At 38.4% G+C, this 26,712-nt stretch overlaps 1 protein-coding gene across 8 annotated transcripts in view; it reads left to right on the top strand.

Annotated features, from left to right (window-relative positions):
* Window positions 1-26,712, top strand: part of LOC105385394 (RNA-binding protein Musashi homolog Rbp6) — a 405,128-nt gene that overhangs the window by 200,463 nt on the left and 177,953 nt on the right. For 7 of the 8 annotated variants that reach the window (XM_048623319.1, XM_048623318.1, XM_048623317.1 and 4 more), the window contains exon 5: window positions 232-273. In XM_048623319.1, coding sequence (XP_048479276.1) covers window positions 232-273 — 42 coding nt within the window. Of the gene's footprint in view, window positions 1-229; window positions 274-26,712 lie in introns of all 8 variants that reach the window. The other variant, XM_048623324.1, reaches the window with a different exon arrangement.

The following is a 26,712-nucleotide window of genomic DNA, read 5'->3' as shown; positions in this document are numbered from 1 at the left end:
GAACTATGCCATAAAAAAACTAAAAAAATTGAGATTTTTAAAGTAAAATTCATTCAATAAACTTAAATTATATTAAATTCTTCTTAAATTCTATTCATTCTTCTTCTATTCATTCAACCATAATAATAATATTTCCATTAATTATAGTTAAGCACTAAATTTCTAATTGTTTGCTTCAGAATTAAACTAACTGATTATCCTTTATTTACATCTATTTTTCATTGTTTGCAGATTGACCCCAAAGTGGCCTTCCCCAGGAGAGCACATCCGAAGGTAAGTTATATTGTGTATCCAACTTAAGAATTAATTTCGTAATTTATCCTGAGCAGTAACAAATAACAATACATAGCAAAATGCTCCGTATTTACTTAATACCTAAGCCTAAACACCGCGCTGTAAAGTTGCCACCGCGTCCACTTGACGGCTAGCGGTTGTTTATTTTCAAACATTTACTCAAAATATTATTTTAGGCTGGACATAACTTTGCAGGGCTATTAAGATGTTGGCTCAAGGTGCATAAATAACTAAGGGCTAACAATTTAGAATGTGAGATGCGTTCGTAGTTCAACCACCGGAGGAAATCTGCCGTTTTAAGACTGGGAATGTTTAGGTGTATTCAGTACTCATTGGGTTTTAGGTTGATTTCTTATTTTTTCCAAAAGACTAGGTATAACATCAGGTTAGTTACATTTGTTTTTTGTAATTATGACAGCGCAGTGTAAAACGTGGCAAAAATATATTTTTTGCAAACAACAAACATATTTAGGCCTAATTTCACACCATTCGGTTAGGTTAAAAATACCTCGGTTTGGTTACATGTTGGACCGTTAAGGTTAGTGAGTGTCCCACCATGCTAAATCACGGGGTTAACTCCCTTGATCGGGTGATAAACTTGATTGCTGCTGTGGGGTTCCGCTAAGACTTGGTTAAGACCGGTAACCAGGCAACGGGTTGTTTACTTGTCACTCATTCTGTGAAGATTCAAGATGGAAAAATGAACAGAGCCTTTGATAAACAATATACGAACTAGATGTTGTGTGACATAAAAAATGAAGCGAAATACTGTCTGGGTTTTATATAATGTCAAACCGAGATAAAAGTTTTAATTTAATGTCCTAACCTAACTTGGAACCGCAATATAGAAACACAAATTGATGGCCCTACCTGGAAATCGAACCCGGGATCCCTGGGTGATGAAGCTGAGCTTCTACCACTAGACCACAGGCAGAGGTAGATTCAAGAAGTTAAACCTAATGACTTAATGAGAACTATTGAATTAAGTGAAAAATCTTCTAACAAAATATTTTAAAATAAGACCTTACTTAGAAATTTATATGTTATTTCCCGAGAAGTTTCTTTTGCACTGACACTCCATCTTGTTCGTTGTATTGTTTTTCAAAGGGCATAGCGTAATAATATTATTTTCAATGACGGATGTCAAAAAACAATCTCGGTAGAAATAGTAACCATGGCAACCTCAAAACCAAAAAGTTTGGTTGTTTGAGGTTGTTTGAAATCACAGAGACATAGACAACAAATTTCAATGAATATGACAGAATATTGAGTGAAGTGTGAGGGAAATGAGTGAATGATACACATAATGCTGGATTTATGAATGGTCTGTTAGATTTTCGTCGTGGGACTCATCCAGTTAACAAGGGTAATAATCCTTAAACGCGTCGTCAGCAAATCCGTTATTGAGACTGTAACTAACAGAATCATGAGAAACCAGGTCTTATTTTTATAGACGAACTAACAAATTGACAAGTGAAAAAGTAGCATGATAACACTGAATGTGCAAATTGTTAAATGTGACATTTTAAAATTTTCAGCACAAATGCAAAAATACACAACGACTAAGCGTAGGGCAATCCACTTTATGACTGAAACTGAAATTTTCAACCTCCGCATAAAGCTACTACTGCTAGTGTTCGAAATTATTCAAATCATTTTACCACCGTCCATGATTAAGTAATAAAGGTAGTCGCAATTTCAAAGCACAAAAGTTACAAATATTTCATAAGGTAAAGGATTATAATGTATGATTCTAATGCCGGGCAGCGGTCGGCAAGATAGTTGCGCAAATTTGAATTTTCAAAGGAACCGCATTTAAAACCGCATAAAATAGAAATTCTGAATTCAGCTACAGAATGCTACAGGCTTCATTTGTGTGAAGGATACTTAAAAGCTACCAATAATAAGCAACTAGAGCACACAGATCTACATTTTTTTTAGAATAACAAAATCAATGTACTTTTTAAAAACTGCCCATAGGCTGAATTGGTTTGGTCACATATTTTAAAGTATTGTTAAATTAATACACTATATGCCGATATAATTATGTTTGATGATTGTTTTTCTCAATAACTTTTATCTTAAAATTAAAAAAAAAAGTTTCTTCTGCTGTCAAATGTGACTTTACTTGAGGCGGAGCGTAGACGCTGTCAGACAGGGTGACGGACGCGGCAGACGGCGCGGAGTCTGTGACGTCACGAGCATCGATCGGTGACGCAGATTGGTGAAAATAAGTGAGTTAACACGTCACTTCGCAGCTCCACGTCGCCTGAGCTATCAGTCGGCGAGGCGAGCCGCATTTAATGTAAATTGGCAACCGCCCGCGCCGCCACCGCCGCCGCCCGTACCACAGCGCATCGTTTTTACATTCAAGTAGCTAATACTCGAGGTTTCATTCGACCTCCGTCGGCTAGTTGGGCGACCTCCCTTTTTATACTATAGGAAACAGTACTGGATGGATTTGATTTATGAGCCGTATTATCTGTGCGAGCCGATCGCCGCGCAGCCGAGCCTCATCGCGCGAGTGCTGACGCAACGCTCGCTTCCACAATTTTACTTAAGGTTGCTGATTCTTATTTCCAACTTTCGAAGAACCAATTTTGTGTTCAAGTTTATTCTTCTTACGATAATAATCTGTATAAAAGTGAGAGGAAAGCTTAAGTAGGACTAAATTAAAAAGCAGCAATTTATTTTTCGGCGATCAGCACTTTCTGTTTACATTAACTGAATGTTTCTATTTTCAGTTAATAAATGTATCATTTAGGTAAAACGCTGGCCCGGGGCTCTCTCAGATATAAATATAACTGGTGATGGATGGATTTAAAACATGAGGTTATAGGAGTGGATCCGGCGGGGTGCGCTGTTGCGTGGCCGGTCAAAGGGGATGCCGGCAATGCGAATTACATGAATACATTAAGGGAGCACTGCCTCGTACATGTTACACTGTAATGCTCACGAATAAATTTAGAGCGTGTTCCTTCATCACGGTATACAACCGAACGGCAACTATGTATGTAAATTTTGACGTGCCGTATAGATTCCAGAACGATAACGAGCAAATTCGGTTTAAAGCCACGCTATTCAGATTTAGCCGATTAGTAAAGTGAAGGAAATTGGAATTTTTTTTTTTTTTTTTGTTCTCTTTCTCATCTGCCATCGACATTCTGTCTTCATCAGATTGTATGTTCATTATCCCTCGTTGTTTTGGGTGATGGTCCAGTGAACATCATCTCCTTGGTTTCTAATTCCAGCTTATCTCCACTTAGATTCTGTCACTGAGGGACAGGATGTGCCATCGCTTCAACCGTCGAGTATCCTCGGGGTCACTCATCAGTAGATCTCTCGCTAATTTGTTGGTATGTCCCTGTAACCTGTCCTGATATTTGGAGCTGTATGAGCATATTTCCTCTTTCACTGTGGGCATCCCCAGGTACTCGTGTATTTCAGCATTTCGGGTATACCAAGTAGCACCAGATATGTCCCTGAGTACTTTATTCTGAAAGCGTTGTAGGATTTCCAGGTTGGAGTTGCTTGCAGATCCCCAGAGTTGGATGCCGTAAGTCCAGATTGGCTTTATGGTGCACTTGTACACCAGCAGTTTGTTGTTGAGTGAGAGAGGCGACTGTCTTCCTATCAGCCAATTCAGCTTCTGATATTGTAGGTTAGCTTCTGTTTTTTTGGCTTTGATGTGTTCAGCCCAAGTAAGTCGTCTATCTAGTCTCAGACCAAGGTACTTCACACAATTTTTATGCGGTAGTTGTTCCCGTCCCAAGTTAACAGGGGGGCAGTCACCTTTGCGTAGGGTGAATGTGACGTGAACCGATTTTGTGGCACTGGATTTGATCCTCCATTTTTGCAGCCAGACATCAATATCGTCCAGTTGTGCTTGCAGTTTCTGTGAGGCTAGGATGGGGTCTTTATTGCTCGAGAGACAGGCTGTGTCATCAGCGTAAGTTGCCATAACAACATCATCATCTTTGCAAGGCAAGTCGGCTGTGTAGATGGAGTATAGCACTGGACCGAGGACTGAACCCTGTGGGACAGATGCTTGGATCTCATATAGTTTTGAAGTAGTTTCTCCTATTTTGACTTGGAATTTCCTGCCATGTAGGTAAGATTTGAGCACCATGAAGAAGGAATTAGGTACCAGGTTTTTCATTTTAAATAGGAGACCCTTGTGCCACACCCTATCAAAGGCCTGTTGTATATCTAGGAAGGCTGCAGAGCAGTACTCTTTTTTTTCTAGGGACAGTCGTATCTTTTCCACAATGCGGTGTATTTGTTCAACAGTGGAGTGCTCTTCTCGAAATCCGAACTGATGATCAGGGATAACTTTTTCTTCATCGAGTATAGGTTTTAACCTTCGCAGGAACACCTTTTCAAACACTTTGGATAGTAATGGTAGCAGGCTTATAGGCCTGTACGAGCCAGGATCAGTGGGTGGCTTGCCATCTTTGGGGGTCATACATATCTGCGACACTTTCCATAGTTTAGGATAATATTGTTTTCGAAAGACAGCATTGAATAGCATTGTCAGGAAAACTACTGGCTTTCTAGGAAGATGCTTCAGAATTTCCCCAGTTATGAGGTCAAAACCCGGTGCCTTTTTGTTGCTTAGTTTCATTATTGTTCGGTGTAGCTCGTTGGGTGTCACTAGTTTTATTGGAGGTGATAGTTGTTGGTCACTATTTATCACTTGGTCTATTTCTTTTTCAAATTCCATCATATTTGAACTGTTTGGTGTGAAAACTTGACTAAGGTGCTCTGCAAAGACATCAACTTTCTCTTGTGGTGTTTTAGCCCAAGTACCCTGCGGTGTTCTGATAGGAGGAATTGGTTGCTGTGGCCTTTTCAAGTTTTTTGTTATCTTCCACAATGAGTAGTTGTCTTTCTTTGTGGCTGAATTGGAATAGAACAAAAACAAAGTTGAAAAGGAAGGCGGCAATAAGTCATGACTTGTTCACAGAAAAACAATTGCCTACAGAATTACGATTATAAGTTTTATTTTTGGTTAATTAATTGAGGTAATTAACGACACCCGCGATCGCATGATTTTGTCAGTAGCCGCGGAGGCGAATTTAAAATTGTGATAATCGCGGCCGCCGCCCCCGCCGCCCCGCTGCTTGCGCAAACAATGGAAAAAAGGGGACACCATCCTCCAGGCGGAAGCCGAGAACAAAACAAACGAATTTTTAATATCGTCTTTATCGATAATTGAGACTCTCGCGAAAACCTCTTATTTTGAAAACTTTTACAGTCTGAAAGAGGAATCGTGAAAGAAAATGGAATTGGAAGAAAAAACTTTTTTCATCTTCTTTATTTGACATTGACAGTCACTAAACTTTGTGTTTTCACAGTGGATCTATTCAATTTAGATTTGATTCAGCGGAATTTAATTGTGTCGAACCGTGCAGATGACTCGGCGCTACCTATATTAAAATAATTTTGTTTCGCCGAAGAAGAAGCGGTGCTGATTTAAGTTGGCTCAATTTATTTCTGTCCGTCTGTAGTCTATATCATAAACAGGTTTCAATCTGAGTAAGTAGTGGAAGTTCGATTTGATCGATTGTGTAGATTCGCTTTGCGGGCGGAGTAGCGTGTGAGTTGCTGGCCGGGGGGGTGTAGTAGTGTGAGTAGTATGAGTAGTGGGGGGGGATTATACAGAGTTTCTTGTAAGACAATACCGGCGGTGGAACAAAGGCTAATATGTCATCGCGGCCGAGTTAATTGACGCAGTTTCCGCGCGGCGCGGCGCTTGCAGACGGAGACGTTTCCTGCGCTTACATATTTATACGTAGACACTGCGCGCCATTCAATATTAGACTCGCGCCCCATTAAATATTAGATACCTATTCGCTTTTAATTTCTGTAAATGCAGCTGATTTGGACGTGAGCAGTGAGCAGGCAAAGCTTGTCATCTTATTTAGTTGCCAACGATTCGGTCATTTAATCAACACACACATCGCTATTGTAATCCTCGCAAGGCTAGTCAGAAGTGTATCGCAAGCGAGCCATCCGCTTTTCAGCAAAAAGCTTAGGTACATTTTATGAAACAAATATTTATTCAATTTCGTTTTGATCTATTTAGGTTATTATTTCATACTTTATTGCATACAGAGGTGGTTGGAACGCTAAAAGTATATTATACCTACAAGTTAACCTACAGGCGGTATAGGAAAGCCACTACAAAGGTAAAAAATATAGGAAACATCTAAAAACAGACTAGTCATTTGATTATTATTAGCTTAATAGAAATACATAAAATATTCATTATAGTAAAATTCAAAATAATTTTATCTACCAATACTTATGTATACATCAAAAGAATACAAAATAATAATAATATGTACTTGCTTATATTATTTAGAGTTACAATAAAATACTATGCACGATGGATAATATATTTATGATCTAATCATGTATTCGTAACTGTCCATTAAATAACACCGTTTGTCTCCTTCGTTTGTTTAGTTTAAAAAGGTAAGTTTATTAAGACTTTTATGTTCATTTGTCAAAAAATACGGTAATGGAATAAGAAAGGGAGTAGACTGTAAGGAGTTGTGGCCAAATTTAGTCCGTTTTTGCTCCACCATGCGCCCAATTTAGACAGCCTCCGTGTAGCGGGGACGTTATGATTATGGGTTATAACCCTTACAGCAATTTTCTTATTTTTTCTGGCACATTTTTTCTGTACATAAGGAGTATTTCAAAAAGGCAGATAGCATGCGGCTCTCTCGCTCCGAGCTTGTATGAACGCCCAAGTTTGGCTCATCTCCTAATATTAAGCCTACGATAACTTCCCTCTATGACTTTTTTGTCGGCTAAAATAATCCCGCATTACCATGCGTATTCATATTTTTACTCGGAATAATCCAGTGCTTAAGGTTTAAAAAGTATTTCTTGTTTTTAAGAGAAAGGTCGTTTTCAGAAAGCTTTAAATTCTCGTAGGCTTTCGTAGACGCTCGTAGCAGTTCGTAGCACTTCGTAGCCGAAGCGTAGAGCAATCCCAAGGATTTCTATTACATCTCAAGTTCGGAACTAACCCATTCGTATGTCAAGCACTACAACTTCTAAAGAGTTAGAAGTCATTGTCTTGCCCAAAGTTTAGCCGACATCATTTCAATTAAAAAGCTTTAATCGAGCCCGAAACGGTTGCCAAAATCTGTGGCATTTGTAATCACCGCGGTGGGTTTATACTCTTTAATGGACTTTGCAGAAGTTGTTCCAACTCTCCTTACGGCTAAGATATTTGAGGAAAAACTAGCTACCTACCAGTAAGTGTTGAAGTTGTGCGCTTGGCTCGCGGAGGCGGCGGCGGCGGCGGCGGGCGCGGGGGCGGCGCGGGGAGCGGAGCGGCGCGGCGCGGCCAGGGCCCCAGTTGGCGCGATTTAACGTGTTTCATTAAACGTTTTGTCGGTGTAATCGCAAGTAATTTAAGTGAAGAGAGCCGTGCTTCCGACTTTGTAAGCATTTTGTGTTTTCTTTTTTAATTACTTCGCTTTAACTTCGTTGTCGGGCTTTTAAAAGCTGACTGACAGCAAAATAACAAAGTTCTTTAGAACTATTTAGGAGGATTTTTAGGAAATTGTTAGCGTAATACATTTTGGCGGTGCATGTTGTGGTAAGTTTAGTTTCGGAAAGTTTTTACTGCAAAAAATTGGAGTGGAACCACTTTTTTCGTTTTAACATTGTACGTCTCACCATTGTGGGGCCAAAAATACACGTAACCCGAACGTTACAGCGGTACAAAACAGCGGAGTGCAATGTAAATAGTAGTCGCGTGGTAGCAGCGCCATCTGTCTGCGGTGGCACGACTTATGTCGCTCCGGACGGTAGTTATGAGCCTCTCGCTCGCACACTTCCACTGACATTACTATACCTAAAATCCTACAATACTGGATCCAACTCAGGTCTTTTGATGAATCCTGATGTACCTATTTGACTTTAAATCCATTTTATTTATTTGGCTAACAAATTGACTTACAGATAAATTTATAAAAGATAATCATATAACTTCACTGCATTCTTCCCCACAAATCCTCAAGCCACTTTCCCCGAAACACCGGAAGGAATACAAATTTATTGCACGCGTGGACATGTCCGGAACTATAACTTTCCATCTTCACCTGTGTGAAACTGTCTTCCTCTTAATACTTGAACAATCGCCCCGCGCCGGCATAGTTCCCGAGTACACGGCCCATGAAAAGGAAAAGTTCAACCGTTCAGGGAGCACTTCCCAAAGAAATTGCATTTAATCATGTTGGGACCTTATAACTTGGCTTGTGAATTTTATGAATTCCTCACATACTTCACAACTACCTTTTAATGTAATATCACAAGTTTTTTGAGTGGAACGCGCAGTAATTTGTCACACGTGTCATTCTGGAGTATGGAGCGAGTCGCGCGGAGTGAAACAATAAAACAAGTTTCATTATCGAGTTAGCGAATTAAGACGACAATTAAAATTTACGTCGACAACTACCTCATGTGAGTTTTGCATGAGATTTCAATGGGGATTTCTTTCGATACGGATTGGAGAAGAAAACCGTTCGGAAGCAGCAGAATGAGTCCCCGGCGTGCAGTTGCAGGCATTGACAGGCAGATCAGGTGTTTTGCCGCGGTAACACAATTTCTACCTTTATTCCTAGCTCGTGATCGCTTTATACATGAGAAATAAACTCCTTGCTTCAGGTAAAACTTCAAAACAGAAACAGGGATTTCCATTTTTCAAGACCATTTGGTTCATATTTCAATTACACAATAGTAATATGTATATATCTACCTACTGTGTGCGTGTTTTGTTTGGCTTAAAAATAATGACATAGATTCAAGTTACGATGATTAATGAATAAACATGTCACACCAGATAGAAACGGAGTCACGATAACGTTCTCAGAGGCTTAAATAATACGCATATTAATTAATAATTCTGAAGTCAAGAGCCTCCATGCTGTCATTAGTTTGAGCTGTAGCATAATCGTAAATCATTATTTATCCAGTTTGCCTGTACGAATGTGAGTGAGTTTGTCAGTGAAACTTGGTTTCATCTGACTTAGCACTTTTCCGACTTAAACTTAGTCTCGAATAGAATTATTTTTCTTTCAACTGTCGATGCTGAACTGAAACCTTTACAGTATAAAAAGACAAACTAAGATTGTTTACCTTTCATGACTTACAAGTAAAAGAAAAAGTGTAAGTATAGACAGCAACATACTCTCATGTTGTGTCGGATATTCCAAATTATATTTATTTTGTTACTGTGTTTTATAGACTTGATCTGAAATAAAAAAAAACTATTATATTCTATTTTATTAAGAGTTTAGAGAAGGTACATAGAATAAAACGTCTCGGTGAACTCAAATACAAAAACAATAGCCAGGCTGGTACTGATAAATTTGTTATACTATTCATTTGTATAATTACTAAGAATGGACACAGAGAATTATAAATATTAGCCATTTTGTTACCTGTATTACTAGCCCGCACGTGGGCGGAGGCCTGAGAACGTTACTTTCCAACCCTAAATTCCTAACCGTGAATTTAATATTTAATCTCACCCTTGTCTAGAATATTTACCCGCGGTGCGTTCAAAATGCGTGTATGAGGATGGCACAAATTGGTTGGGCCAGTTTTTTAATCGTGTGCCGGCCACTTGACAACAGCCGTGATGGATGGGCAGTACTGGCCAGGTCACGTTTCGTCATCTTATTAATACTTAAATTGGGGCCCTCGTGACGACGACAAAATGATAGAAGGTTTTGTACTTTTTATGCTTACGTCCTTTTAGTTAAGAACAAAAAAGCCGACGCTACACAGCACTTTGTTAAAAACCCTAGTCTGGCGATTAAAATGTAATCAAGTACAAGCATAACAACAAAATACTTTTTTTTAAGTATATGTAAAATATTCTCCTAAATCATCAGGAATGATGTAGATACATTATAATATTGTGGCAATAAAAAAATAATATTGAAAAAATACATCCAATTACTAATATTTGAATTGAAATCAGAATTTAACACAAACCAACAATAATCAATACGACCGTTAATATCGAACAACAACCAATCAGCGGGCAGAGTTCAAAAGCGATTCTCAATTCAAAACAGAGCACGGACAACGTCTTCCATCACCCGACACACCTCCCGCTACATATTAGCAAAGTTCCTGAGCTGGCGGGTTAATAGCGTGTCATAGTGGATGATGGGTGGCCCAGCCTTGCCAGCCACGGCTCATCAGTAATCACATTTTCTTACCACTTTATGTATAGATTTTACCGAACAATTTTCATGATGGAATTTTCAGTCTTTAGCTACCAGATTGCGAGGTTTGGTTGGGCGCCAACCGAGGAATTGGCATTTTTTGTGAATCACATTAAGTTAGTGGATTAAAAAGTCATATGCGGCAGCAAAGACAGGTTGAGAATACCCATACTATAGCATGTAACCTGTACGATACAGGATGTTGCAAAATTTATATGGACAAAATTGACGAAATCCACTAAACTAGTCCACTGCTAGATATGTAGGTAGCTTTGAGTTTTTAATTTTCGTCTAATATCCGACTACGGATTTAATTAAGCCACAGCACCCTTAACAGTGTCTGCTCATCAATTTACGTCAGGGCCCAGGGCACAACTAATCAAACCACCTGTCTGATATCGGCATTAATGGGTAGGTATTATCGGCAAGTAAAGTGACTTCGATGATAGTTGAGAGGGACCCGGCTCGCGCATGACATGTCATTAGCCCCACGCTGTTCGCACTGTAACTTAATAGTGGATGACAATGTTGTTCGTATTAAATATTATAGTTTTTACTAGTTATACTTACTATGGGGAGTAGGGTTTTAATATAAAACCTAATTAACATACAGATAAATTTAAAACCTCCCCCTTTTTTCAAAGTCGAAGAAACATCAAGTAGATACCTAAATTTTAATGCAAAGAACGATTACTTTAGTATCTACATTCTGAAGCATGCAAAAGCGAACCGCCAATTAAAAAATATCTGGCAGGCGCAAGTACAATTTCAATCTTCCCCGTGTAGCAAATTGAAAGTTTTCAAATATAAACAGGCATTTCGACGTGGACTCTAAAGAAAGTAGCAATCTAGTGGAGAATAATTTTCCGTACGATTGCGATGCGATGTTTTGGCGCAACGTTCGGCAAATACGGCGCTCCGCAGTCCGCAGGGCGGTGCGCTGACGCTTCAATTTGAGGCGCGGTGCGGCCGCGGGCGGGCGCGGGGGCGGCGCGGCGCGCGGGGGGAGGCGCTGAAAAAATCTCGAGATGGCGCAAAGCACGGCGCGGAGCGAGCGGCCGCCGATTCGCCACGTCTACACGAAGATTGTCTGTTTTGTTTGCCTCTTACCGTCTTATTTCCGTGGAACAGAAAATTGTATGAACGCGCATTTCACAAAATAAAATCGTTCCACGTGCAAATATGCACCGCTCCAAAAATTGCCTTTTCACATTGTCGCTCCCTGCGGACCGTTCAGATAAAAAGAGAAAACTTTAATGAACCGTGTTAAAACCCTATTAACTTAAGTAATTTCAAACAACACAATTTGAAGTTGTACCATCAAAGTTTTACAACACTCCAAAGATTATTCCGAGCTTAAGAACTATTTTTGCCACTGTTGCATTACAAAGTATAGGAGGAGCTCATTCTTATTCGCCAAGACGTGCTTAATGTAATAAACGACAAGAACAGGAAGCAGCGTACCGCTAAAAGTTGAGAGCGTATGCTATCTCATGCAAATTACGGTAGATTTATCATAAGACGTCTCGGTAATTGCGACGTGAGAAGATATGGCGGGTGCGCTTAAGCCCACTCTCCAGAAAAAAGGCAATTAAAGGGATAAACTAGAGCAGTTAGCTCCCGCGTCACGCTCGCGAGGCGCGGGGCGCGCGGGGGTGCGCGGGGTGCGCGGGGCGGGGGCGGCGTGACGTCACCGCGTGCGTGGCGCGCTCCTTAGCCCGCGAACACGTAAAGGGCGGACCCCAATACGGACGAGGAGCCTAGACGACAGAGGAACATCCGCCACTGACGCTATTGCACTTGAACCTATACAAAGCTAAAAGCGATACAGCAATACAAACAACAGTTATTTGATTTAAGTCGTGTGTACAGCCGCCTTACTCTGGATTGTGTTTGTTCGCGTTTGGCACATGTCAAAGTTGTATGTTTTGAAACGGAGTCTCATTGTGTGAGATGTTTGTTCTGTCGGGCGCAGCGGCGCTGGCGGGTGACATTCGGTCCGGTAATTAATGTAAATCGATGGCGGGACGTGCGATTGATTCGGAGCGGAGCCGATCAATTACGATAATGAGCTCGGAGGATCGTATCGCCGACGTTTCAATATTATGCTAATGCTTACGTTTATTTGCGGATTAGTCGGCGGCCGTACATCATGGGGTGCACTCATCAGAATGAGAGCTGGATTTATGGATCGCTAGTGATTAGTCGCTAGGGATTATGTACTGGCATATAATGTTTCTAACTCGACAGTTTGCTATTCGAGTGCTCGGCATTCAAATTCATGTGAAGCCGAACGTATCATCCTTCGTTTTAGCTGGCTCACTGAAATTATAATTTATGATCCTATACTTCAATCCATCCAGAAAATTCGATAATAATCACAGCAATAGTTTTACTAGTAACTTTATGTCTATAATTATAATATTGTATATTTATATATGATCCTAATAAAACATTAACACCCAGCTTCAAATCTATACAAACTTACAGGTACACGAGTAGAAAGCTAAAAGTTAAAATTGCCTCCACTCAATCACCCCTGAAATTCATTCCTTACAAAAAGAAAAAGTTCTAATGATGCTGTAACTTGATCACTGAAGATAATGAGCTCTTACTGGTGTATAGAGCCTTTTCAATATTATGCAAATACTCCCCGGTTCAATTGTAGACTAACAAACGTACCCATACATCTACTTCCAGTGTAAAAGGAACTTTATTACCAGTGGATAATATTGCTATCCGGAGAGCTACACGTCGTAGTTATAAAATAGTGGATTTCCTTGGTCGGCTTCCGTAACAATTTTACATTGGGTGCGACGATATAATTGCGTTGATATTAAAAATGCATATGGATTAGTGAAAAACAAAACTTAGGTACGAGTACCTACAAAATCTAACGATATATTTTTATACTTTCAGTTTTAATATAAATAAAATAATGTACCTATAAGTAAGTACCTATGTATTTATCAAGCTATGGTAAGAGTATAGCACCGCCCTGGGTCCATATTTCTGAACTACGTAATGTACCTATAATAATATTATCCCACTACATCTTTGTACTTAGCTATCATAATATATCAAGATATTATGTATAAAAAATATTTCCTACATAATAATATAATATACAGTAGGTAGGTACCGTTGTATGACAAACAAATACACCGCTCCCAATACACGGTCGGTTGTGATTATTGACACAGTAAAAAGATGAATAGTAATGTAACCAAACACAATGTATCCTCGATTTATTATGAACAATGGTAGTTTAATATGACAATTGAGCATTTATTAATTATAATTATTAAAGCTTGATTGTGTGGCGCAAGTTGCAACGAATAGGTTATTTTAATGCGGAAAATTATAAGCGATTCATTTCACATTGAAACATTTCTTTGTAAGATTATTCTACTACAAAATTGTTGATGTTGAGATTTGGATAATAAACATTAAATTATACGTAACGTAAAACGCATTGATCGTAAGGGTTAATTCCTTATCTAAGATGACTCGCAAGCGAGCCACCAGCTTTTCGCTGTACATTTTGTAGTCACGTGATAGAAGGCCAGTCTTTGAATGAGTACAGTGAATTTAGGGTACACTGACACACAAACATCAACACTATAGAGCGATCAAGCTGTAATAATAGGTTGACAGCCATAAAAAATCAGCAAAGCCACAAGGAAGTAGGTTTGCAGGTTCCGTAAAAATATACTATTTAAGGTGTTGTGTTCAAACGTGGCATGAAATGTTTCAAACTTTATAAAAATACTAGGTATTTAGGCTAAAGATACAATAATATCATCTTCATCTATGTAGTTAACATTTAATTTTAATGTTAGTACATTGAATGCCTAAACATAAATGAGGATGTTCATCGGTGTATTAATAAATACTTTTACCTATTAGGCTAACGATGTATTAAATTCAATTACATAAAGTATATTAAACTTGCCGACTGATTTCCAATAGCATTCAAACCTTATAATCTCTAACGGACCATATTCCCATTAATTGCCACAACAATCAATGAGTAAATAACTCATAACTAATGCTATTAGCGATTGACGCTTCATCCTCCCAAGGAACCCTAAGCCGTTGGATAGATTGTAAACAGATAAGGGTTGGGCCAGACCGCAATGCACCAAAAGTGGTGACGCGGCTTCTTACCACAGGACAGATCTTGGCTCATTTATCAATCAAAGTCAATATCGACGTACGTACTGGATGGGTGGCGATTACTTACACGCACGCCGCCGCTGTGCGATGGTTCTCTCTTCATTGGAAATGTCTATGTTTTCTCGTTGAGGGTGAAGTGGATGTAAGTGGACGGTTAGGGGCTGATGATGATGACGGGTGTCGGTAAAGTGGATGTCGTATCATTTGTGACAGGTTTTTTTTTTAAATAATTAAATATTGACGACCGAATGGCGTAGTGGTTAGTGACCCTGACTACTGAGCCGATGGTCCTGGGTTCGATTCCCGGCTGGGGCAGATATTTGTTTAAACACAGATATTTGTTCTCGGGTATGGATGTGCCCGTAAAATGGCAATAGGCCCGCCCCCTATTACATTGGGACTAACATAACACTCTGGCGAAAAGTGGGTGCAGCAATGCACCTCTGCCTACCCCGCAAGGGGTACATTAGTACAAGGCGTGAGTGCGTGTGTGTGTTGAAAATAGCGGTTAGTCTTGCAAAAAAATATTTTCAATTTAGGAGTTTTAGTACAATCATGATAATAAATCTTATGGTGAAGAAAAACATGGTAAGGAAACCATGGGAAAATATATATTTAATGTGGAAATGAACCTGATGAAGTATTTATGTATCTGAATAGGTTTTTACCTATATATGTATATTATTTTTATAGATATCGGTCTTCATTTCTTATTAATTGAATACACCAGAAAGAGAAATAAGAAAGCTACCTTGCTATAACTAGCGCAATTCCCCCTCCCTTACGTTCACCGAGACGTCTTCATTTAGGCAAACAACAGGCTATTACCTCGGGCCTACGGTGGAAACGTATTCCAGTTGTCATATTTCATGAGTTGGCCGATGTATAAACAACACGTCCCCTATTCAATCTTGCCGCTAGGTGGCGCCGGCGCGAATAAATCATGTCTCTCACTTTTTCACCTGCCACACACAAAAGCTTTCGTACTGAAACTTGATTCGGGTTATTTCTGACGAAATATCAGCCTATTTGTTATACTATTGATATCCAACAGCACGTGCGCGCTATAAGTTTGTACTGTTGTTGAGAGGGATTGAGTGAAAATTGCCTTCGCATTTCCGACAATGTGCATTGAATAGATTTTTGCACACTTGCCGACACGTATTATGCTATTGAATGTATTTGTTTAAGACATTCACGATTTTTATATTTATTATTTTGGTAAAATATAGTGCTAGGTTAAAGAATGACATTATAATTTAGCCCTTAAGTAGATACTGAATAAATAAACCAAACTTCGTTCTATTTTGTAATTTACGGTTGAGTTGCGATACTTGGCTTTTTCAAAGTTGTGTTTTTAATGGAATTTAAAATAATATAACAATATAGGTACGTAAAAGTCTCCGGGTATTTTGCACGTCCCGCCAAGAATATGCGCTAACATGGTTAGTCTCTCAGCATACAAGTAATTACTTCAGGTCTTTGACACCAGCAGTCGAGGTGCTGTTTGAAGCAGTATGAATGCTTAAACACTCTCACCTTTTATACGCGGAGGGGGCGAGAGTAATAATTCAATTACGGTGTAAAAGCGCGTCGCGTATCGGTTGTGATAGCGCAATCTGTTGGCTCGATCATGCTAAAGAAGCTGCGAAGCATCTCATTGTGGGCCCCGTAAGTGCCTATTGGAGGCGGCTGCGTAGCCACTTATGACGCGGCCTGATAGCGTAATCCGAATCGACTTGTATTGTGCTGGCGCGGAGCGATACCGCCGGAGTACGGCTGCGGCGCCGAGCAGACTATTCCAAACGCCTATATGATCTTCCGTGGAAATGGATTTAATGCAAATCTGTCCTCTGTGGCCGCTCGTAGATGCCTTTCAGAAAGGTAAAATCCATTTAAAGATGCCGCTGCAAGCGACTCTAACCTTTATTGTGTTTGAACCGGGTAATTCACTGAGATTAGAATCTTGTAGATGTTATGCCTAGTTAATCAATTATTTTCATATCTGGTTATTGTATACAAATCTACTCTACATAAACAGTGGTCGGTCCTGCGGTTGTTATCATTCAATTAAGATTTTGCGATATTGGAACTACATCCCATTCGTTAGTAGGTTCGCACTAACTGAGCTCCATATTTGATCAGCTACCACCAACTTTTACTTAGTCGGTTTAAAGTGGAATTCGGGGGTAGATTGCTGAAATTTGAGCGCGCAAACTTTCATACTGATATGGTAAAATCTTTCCGGATGCGTTCATTAATTTGTGTTACTAATCAGTTAGTATGATCTACTATAAAGGGGTTTTATTATAAGATGCATTCATTATTATCTGGTTTGTACTTTTTATCATTTATTCTTTCCATACTTCACAAGCAATCCAATATTTTAAATCACCGAATAAGTAAGTTCCGTGCCCTTTGTTTAAATTGTATCCCGTGGGAGTTCTGAGATAAACAGTATATTACTTGCCGATTCATAAATAATAATAATCATTTATCATTTATTTATCAAGTATAAATTTTCTTTTCGTATGTCAATATTCTAATTATATACACTATAAAAGTGTCAAATTACCTCAAAAAAACCTCTCTAGCTTTATAATATGCAATATCTATAGTTAGAAAAATCTACAAAATATTCATTCTCATCACAACACATTACTAAAAACCTCTAAAAAAAGGGATAAATAGAAAACACGAAATAAAACCCCTAAATGTACTACAACTTACTCTCAAATGATATCTAAAGAGGATCTCAAACGAGTCCGTTCGGCTCCATCAAATGCATTGGAGGTAAACGGACCGACCGCATCACGAATTCTGCAGTCCGGTCTTTACCGGATCGTAATCAATGGAGTACGGAACAAGTCTGGCGATCGTTAGGAGGAGCGCGTCAATCTACGGCCGATTCTACCACTATTAATCTTATCTATTCACGGCAGAGGCTTACCGGCGATTGTTGGATAGAATTTGAATACTGCACCGGCCGAAGGGCCCTACGAGCCTACCGACGTGTTTGCAATGCTTAAATATGGCCGGGCTAAATAACGGCCGCACGGATATGCGATGCTGGGCCGGCCAAATTGGATCGCAGATTGGGAACCTGATTATTTCTATAATACCATGATACTAACTCACTAGAAGAAGAAGAAGTTGTAAGGTTCAGTATAATTTTATGCACATACATATAAATGTTTTTTTAAATGATGTATTTTATAATTATTGAATTCTCTATTGCAAAACAATAGTGTGCACAGGCGAACTTAGTGCCTATATCATTTTCTTCCAGTATTTTTAGATGTTGTGGAGAAATTGACAGGTAGTGTGAAAAAATTCAAGGGATGTTTTAAATTATTATAACATTGTAATCACTCTGCATAATCTTTTAACATAAATGGAATACCTAGGACCATTTAAAAAGCAGGTGAAATTTAATCTAAATCCTAGGCAGAGACAAAACTGCAAAATTCAGGTGTGCCGTTTTGCACAGATCCGGCGGGCGGGACGGCCAATCAATTTTATTTGCACTTCTGTAGCTAGCCATTAGTACCACCGTCTGCGACAAATGTATTTGCAAATTCAACTAAGTATAAATAATATATGAAATGTTGGTGAAATCCATATTTTAGTAAATAGGATTTATATTCACAGAGAAAGCTAAGTACATCGTGCTTAAAAAAAACTAGATTTAAGTCAAAGTCTAGTCGAGTGGAAAGAAGATTATTCCGTTTTTTGGTTTGGAATTAAATATACCACGTGACTGACTCCTACGTTAACTTTGTATAAATTAACAAGCTCTTAGTAATATACCTAGAGGTACCTTCATAGTTATTGGTCGGAGCAAGTTAATGTAGAAACAATAATAATGAACTTTGGTGTTGGGTACACAGAGCGGCCGGCATCGTGTCTCTACTTGGCAATCTTGGCATTAGGTATATTGTGAAATTATAACAATATATTGAAGTATTAAGTTAGTATTGTAACAAACTCTTTTGTACTAGTGATCGCTCTATGGCACATAATTTTTTTGAGAATGCTGTCCCAAAAAATACATTTATAAAAATCATAGAAATAACTGACAAACCGTATTAGGTATGTTTATATACTATTCAAAATAATAATGCTTCAGTAAACACCCTCGATTAATCACAAACAAACGCATAAATCACTGCGGCTTTTCACAACACCGACCAGATTTTAATTATATTATTGCTCCAATAAGTGCGCGGAGATTAAAGATATTATGTGGGTAGCGCAATAAACATCTCGACTGAAGTAGAGGCGAGACGAGGTTTTGGAAAATCCGGGAAGCGAGGGGCAATTACGAGCTGAACTGAACACCCCGGGAAATAAATATCCTATTTTATTGTGGTCACCCCACTTGCTCCGCCGAGAGAAAAAAATATCACCTCAATTAAAGTTAGTCATAAATAACCGTCTATGATGGCCAGGGTAATTGGCGCGGCCTATCACGTAACGCCAATTGTTATTAACATCTGAAGAAGGCGTTGATTGGATTATACGGTTTTCCTTATTATTAAAAGTGTATGTTATGAGGTAGGGTACTTTAAGCTCTAACCGTATAGGCTAGTTACTTAGTACTTAAACAATTATAATTAAATGGCTTGCATTTATTTAATTTTAAAAATTTATATCATCGTTGGCATAATCATGTCAGTTTTTAAAAGGATTTGCCTTCTAGGTATGCAGAAAGCTTTCCGTATGAATTTCACATTTCGGTCATTGTGAACGTCAGACGCTGTAGCACGCTAAAACCGATTCGATGTTCCTTGATTTCTGCATTTCGAAACAGCGTAAATATTTTCCACTTGGGCGCTTTCGCTACGATAAAGAATTCAATGGCCGGTGCTCCAGTGTGGATACTTCATTGCTTTACAAAACCAGCTTTGTTATAAGTTTACCCCAAAGGAGAATGGCCATTTCTCTATGGCGCCATGACCCAGAGCGGCCATTGATGAAACATACACTGATGTGTAGTCCGTGACTACAGCATATACTGGTATTAATTTTATTATTATGAGACATGGGAGAACGAAGATATAGGTGCTGAAAGATCAAGTCTTTCTACTGTACTAGATGTTACCCTCGAGCTAAAAATTGATTTTAAAAGTGTTTCCGTGGGAATTCCTGGCTAAAAGTATTTATTGTTACTTCGGGATAACGGGAACTTGAATAGAATGAAATAATTTTTGAAATTGGTCTCTTTATAAAAATAGGTTTCTGAGTGTGAAATGTGCAAAAATAATTATGATATTATTTGCATAAATAAAATCATGTAATACATTTTGTGATGCGCTATGAATTGGGAATCCCATGATTTACATTATAAAACTTATTTATGCGTGTACCATTCAGAAAAATCTTATTTAACGAAAAAAAAAAATTTAATTAATTTACTTTTGAACCCTAATATCTCAAGAACCCCATGGTTTAGATTTTTTTAAATATTTTTCCCTGATAATAGACATTTTTATCAATAACTTAAAATAGGTTTGGTGAGTGGCTGCTAACTTATGCAAAGCGGGTCAGGTTTCGCCATTCTTCTTTAAATATTAAATTTACTAATATCATTCTTTGTACGGCTTTATATATATTTTGCTCTTTAAACTATGAATTATGGTTAATTATATTAATATGGTTTATTAACCATAATTTTCCCAATGACATAAAATATAAAATTAATAATTGCGCTTAATGATTTGAATAATATCCTTTTCATAAGCTTTGCCGCTATTGTCTTTAAATTTGTTGATGCAATCAAATCAGGCATACTTAGGCCTTGTTCCACAATGTCTGGTTAGTGGCTACCTGTGAGATAAAATACATGCTGTCACTGTCAAAAAAATAATAACAGAAAGTGACAGCATGTATTTTATCTCACAGGTAGCCACTAACCAGACATTGTGGAACAGGGGCTTAATATACCAACCTATTTTATGTGTAAATTAAACCCAGTTTGATCTCAATGATCAATGGATAAGGCTCGATGTTATGAAAAAGTATCGTGAGTTATGAAACAGTTGTTTAGGGGGCGGTTAACTAGGTTAGGTTACGTTAAGGGCCGCCATCGGCGCTTGAGACTGATGGAGGTATAAAGAGGGCATGAGAGGATTGATTGTACTTCATTTCTTTGCAATGGTGGTGTGGTTAAAGAGCCTATACATCAGAGGCTTTGCCGCAGCCGCGGTGAAAACGCGTCTCATTTGAGTAAGTGCCAGGGAGGATATTCTCACTAAAATACCTCCCACGGAAAAAAAAAACTTCCCACACATACCTGCCTGTTTTATTTCTAAATTCGTCGAAATATTTAGAGAATTGCAGGTTTTTTATGCTTGGAAAAAAATGGCAAAGGTTTATTTTAACTGCAAAATGTAATAGCACTATAAATTTTATCCATTTTGTAGATTTTATCCATTAAAATAATAGAAATAGAAGCAAAAAAGTGCGTTTGCGTTAAGAGAATTATAAATACCTTTTCACTTTTTACGCTTTTTTGAATCGGTACAGTCAGATATTTATGCATATAAATTTTATTATATGTAGTTTGTGAGGTAATAGTATACTTCATATTTCTATAGGTTAGGGATTGTGGCATGTAGAGTTACAAAATGGAGAGCTTGATTTTAAAATAAATTTTATAACTTATCAACTGGGACATATTATTGGCATAGGAATCATGTTTTCACGTGTAATGAAAAAGTTCCCCATTCCGGATATTCCATAGTTATGACTCTGGAACCTTTTCATTGCTCGTGAGTGTATTATCTATATCTAATTTATTAATGTAATTGCATACATACATATTTATGTAATGTCTATTTTTTTAAGCTAACACAAATAAATAGTCGTGTAGAATTTTATGTCTCTGACGAAAAGTGGGTGCAGCAATGCACCTCTGCCTACCCCGCAAGGGAATTCATTAGTACAAGGCGTGAGTGCGTGTTTTAGAATTTTATGTAAAGTGATTAATTTGATAATGATTACATGAGCTTGATAATTCACTGACAAACATAATTCGGCCGTCCACTATTCAAAAACTCAAATACACTCATTATTATTATCGCAAAACGAGAATTCGTAGAAAAACATCAGCTAACAGGAACCCTATTCTGCGCCGAGGAAAAATTGGTACTTTACTGAATTTTCTTTGGTAAGAGATTTCACTAAGTGATCACATTTCTATATTAAAACCATTTGCCGGCGGCCGGTGGCGGCGGAGGCTACGTATTTCATTTTTCTGAGTGTCTGACGTGAGTTAGGAAGAAAAAGTCCTCTTTTTACATCGAATGTCAATTTTCAGGCCTTCTTCTTTTGTCGGAATATTACTAGGTACTTGGGCCAGAAAATTCGATTTGTCGATTTATTTTGTTGTAACAAGATGTTTGGATATCAAGATTTGGAGCCAAACGTGAAAATTGGGCACAACAATATGTAAATTTAACGTAATTACTTTAGGTATTTTCCGATTGCATCGCTAACGTAAATAGAAAATAGAATATCGTGTTTATTTTATAATGCATTTTGCCATCGCAGTACGCAAAGTCGTTCAAAAACTCACTCGTCTCGCGCAGCTCAGAATGGAAACTTGCAAGATGTTCCCTCAACTTGCTCCGCGTCTTGTTTCTTTACTCATTAACTTCATTAACAAGATACAGAGTCAGTATTTTTGATGCTCTCAACTCCCTTTCAATATTTTACATTCGTACAGTTCACTCAGAGCTGCTTGTGTAAGCGGAACATTACAAGGGAGCGAGCTCAATGGCACTGTTTTGTGTTTGAGTCAAATAATTAAATACTCGAAAACATTGTTCCTGATTAACAGGGTCTCGATTTGGTTATATTTTAGTTTTGCGTCAAAAGTAGCGGCTCTTTGTATGGTCAATATTTAAATTAACTAAGTTCATGATCGTATAATCTTATTCAGACGGTCTAGTACGGGTTTTGCAATTTATGAAAACGAAAAAAGTTTCCTTTTGTCACCTGCATACATTATCTGTCAAAACATTACACTCCTCCTTCGGCAGTAGGGTAAAAAGTTTAATGATAATTTCCGCTAGAGGCGCCACTTTGTATGCGAGAAAACTTAAACTTTTATAGTTTTCGATAAACTATCAAACCTGTTCTAGACGGGCTGTACTTAGCTCAAATGTTTTTATTTGACACTTCCTTGATTTACAAACGGATATCATACATAGAAAATAAGAACGAACTTGTTCAATTTTTCCGAGTGCATAATATAAAGTACCGACTTACAACAAACAGAATAGCAAGAACTTAAGAAATCCTTAGACACATAATACAATGCTGGGATTTAGAGTTAAATTTCAAGATTTTAAATATTACAATGTACTTCGTCGAACTGCAGTGCAGGCTCTGTAAATTCCATTTAGCTAAATAGCTTTTGAGGGAGATAAGAATCTAGCCATAGAATGTTTCCTGGCTTCGAGCGGGAAACTAAGAAAATTGAAAAGAGAGTCGCCAAGTAAAATTGCAACGTCGATAGTCCGATTTCAAGAAACCTGAGTTTTCGCATTATCGGGTGTCGTAAACATCAGTTGGCCGTGCGAAGGTTTTTTTCAGTACGAGTTCGCAATCTTGGTTTTAATAAGTGCGATATAACCCTCGCGAGATGTACCTGTTAGAGGGGAATTTACATAATCATTATCATATCTAGCGCACTGGCGGGAGTATAATGCCCCGGAGGTTAATAATGCTATTTTCTCGGCACGTTTTCACGTTGCTATTTCACGTTATCGAGAGACTTTATCTCGCCGTCATTGTTAGTAGCCACTCAGGGGCGGCGGCGCGCTCGCCCGCGCTCTGATAGCCTATACTCCTGTTTATGGCTAGACCACTGCTGTCGCTGAGAATTAACATACTCCTTGCTCTAATACGAGGCCCCTTTACTTTAATGCGTCAAAGGAAATACCCTATCGCATAAAGACGTCGGGCCTGACAATGAAGACACCGAATTCTCATATATATTTAAATTAACATTCGCTGGATACGTATTGTTTTTCATAGAGCTGTATGTTGTCGTCGCTCGCAGGAGGCGCCGCCGCCGGTCCCGCGCGCACATGTGCGGAAGTTTACCCCGTCTCTCCTTAACTCTGATTTAACGGATCAAAGATTACGTTATTTTCTTCTAAAATAGATAATTCGTCGCTTATCACGGTTCAGTAGGTACTTCAGATTACTTTTTTGCTGAGCGGAATGAATGGGAGAATTGAGCCGATAAAATGAATCTCATTGTGAGTAACGAATGTGTCACTTCCAGATGAAATGTGATCCTCAATGTTAATTCGTGTATTGTAAGGGTCTACATTCGATGCGGGGGCGAATAGTATTTCAGGCACGGAATAGGACAATGGAGTACTCTAGCGTGAAATCTGGTTTGTTTATCGCTGGTTTTGCGACTACACCGGTATCTAGTATTAATTTACCTTGTTTTCATACGTCGGCAATCGTTAATCATGGGGTCATGATTTAGTACGAAGCCCGACCAAGCACGTGACGCAATGGCCAATAAATCTAAACTTTGAGAGAAAGTAATTTCGTTCTATGCTTATGTGATATTCCCATCTACGAGATAACAACTTTTCATGGACTGCTGAGTATACTCGCTGATATAATCGCTGTTTATGTCACACTTTTCGTTGACGTGAAAAGGAGGATTTTATTGCAAATTAGGCACTTGCTCGAAGTAAATATGTCTAGAGTAAGCGTTTTTCCTCTCACTAGTTGAGTAGAAATATATATTTTTTCACGTCAGTGACTAAAAATGTTCATGCTGTGCACATTACTCAAAACATATCTTGGAAACAGTATAACGAAACGGCTATTTCTTCGGAAATTTCTCTTGGTAACAGGGTAGCAGGAAACGGCCATCCAAGAGGTATAACGTATGAACGCTGGCGCCCCCGCACGGTTGATAACAGAATTATATCCTAACGACGCCATCTATCTCTTAAATGTGCAACTTTCTTTTTGGACAGCCAGGATTCGGGCCACCTAACCTTTAAAAAGAGTGTGCGGGACTTTCTGTGATTTATTTTTATGTAATTAGATTTCTTTGTTTCTTACTCTCTTTTACTACACAAAAGTGTCTTCAGACAATTTGTGTATCAAGTTTAGCAGCCTAATAGGTTTATTGCCGCGCAAAACCTGCGTCATTACTTATGTAAAATGATTACTTCCCATTTACGTGAGTGGGCCGCAAATCTAGCTAATTAGTGTTAGAATATGTATTCTAGTTTCAGCCCTGGAGGTGTTACACAAATAGTGTCAATATTTGTGGTAACACGTCGAGGTTGCTGTTGAAGCCGCTTAATGCATTACCTGATTACCAAGACAATCCGTCTTGCTAGACATCCCCACTTTATGAATATGTTGCATGCACATCAAATTCAATTCTAAGGTTTTTACATGCAAAATTATTGATAGGTATAATTAACGTCATTTTAATTGTTCGTGAGGTTAGATATTCCTGTGCTTTTCAAAATTACGCTATAGAAAGTATTATATGTAACGGAAAAAGATTATATACACAGTTTTTTGATCACGAGCTTTAGAATTCATTTTAAGAACACATCTTTCAGTTCTCTCTCTGTCTGGTTTAGGTTCTTGCAATGAGTTGTATTGTACGTAACTGTATATATATTTTCACAAGTAGCTACTTATGTAAGAATTCACATGTGTAATTAGTAATGTGATAACATGAATGTTAATTAGATAGCCGTGTCATGTTAAGTGCTCTTAGTCACAGGATGCATATTGCATATTGGTAACTAGTGTCATGTTATATGTTACCTTAAATTAATAATGTATAAATGAACGAAAATATGCTTTTAAACGGGGTCCACCAACCCGCACTAGGCCAGCGTGGTGGACTAGGCCTAAACCCTTCCTTCATTAGAAGAAGACCCGTGCTCCAGCAGTGGGGACGTGATGGGTCGTGATGATGATGAACGAAAATATAAATAAAATTAAAAAATATATTTTACTGAATCACTTAAACTTATTTAAAATGACTTAACTAGGTATAATGTGAAAATCATGATGTTTGGTAAATTGATCAAAGTGGGTGTTTTAGTACTGTTTATGGACACTAAAGCACATAGTGAACCCAGTTAGGCTAACCTATTAAAATTTATAGGAGACAAATCAAACGTGTACTTACCTAAAAAGTCGATGATAATAATGAAACATTCGATCCAAAATTACAGTTCTATGAACATTCGCGTGCGTCTGAAACACTCACCTAAAATCTGTATTTTATTAAGGAAACTTCCATCGAAATCGTGTGTCTTGTACAGGGGGGTCACTCTATATGAAAAAGTACCTATAATGTTGCTGTGAGATAACTCTATCTTGTTGTACTAGACGTGCCGATTGCACGACAGCTCTCGTTTGTTCGTTTTTCGTCAGCATAGAACAACCCTCCAGGTACCTAGTACCGAATACAAGAGTGACCCTGGAAACCAGCGCTCTGTATGTCAATAGCACGATTTACATGTGATCTGCAAATGCAGTGACAGGAGGGAATGTCGCCGCCCCCGCGCCCCCCGCGCCCCTCGCACGCGTCGCTGCCTCAGGAACTAGGTACATTCTGCTAAGAGAATACATATCTAATACATTTCCTATGAAATAATCCATTGGTTAATTTCCCTAGTCCTGATTAACCAATAACCATTATGCATGGTCTCAATATGACGATGTAAAGTTACATTTCCAACTAGGTAGATCATTGTTCTGTAGTTTCGTCATTTTTGGTTGAATTGATCTAACCAAAAATCGTAACTTTAAATTTCGTTGGGCTTATAGGTTATGGATTTACTAAATCAAATATGTTTTAGTGGAATGGGGGCGTAGATAGTTACACATTGCGACTTCTTGTTTATCCCTAAACACCGTACTGTGAGCCGGTAAATATTCCGTTCTGTTATAGGAAAATATG

The sequence above is a fragment of the Plutella xylostella genome, chromosome 10 (assembly GCF_932276165.1).
Source record: "Plutella xylostella chromosome 10, ilPluXylo3.1, whole genome shotgun sequence".
Lineage (NCBI taxonomy): Eukaryota > Metazoa > Arthropoda > Insecta > Lepidoptera > Plutellidae > Plutella > Plutella xylostella.
Note: the sequence above shows the minus strand (reverse complement) of the source record. Positions and strands in the feature narration are given on the sequence as shown.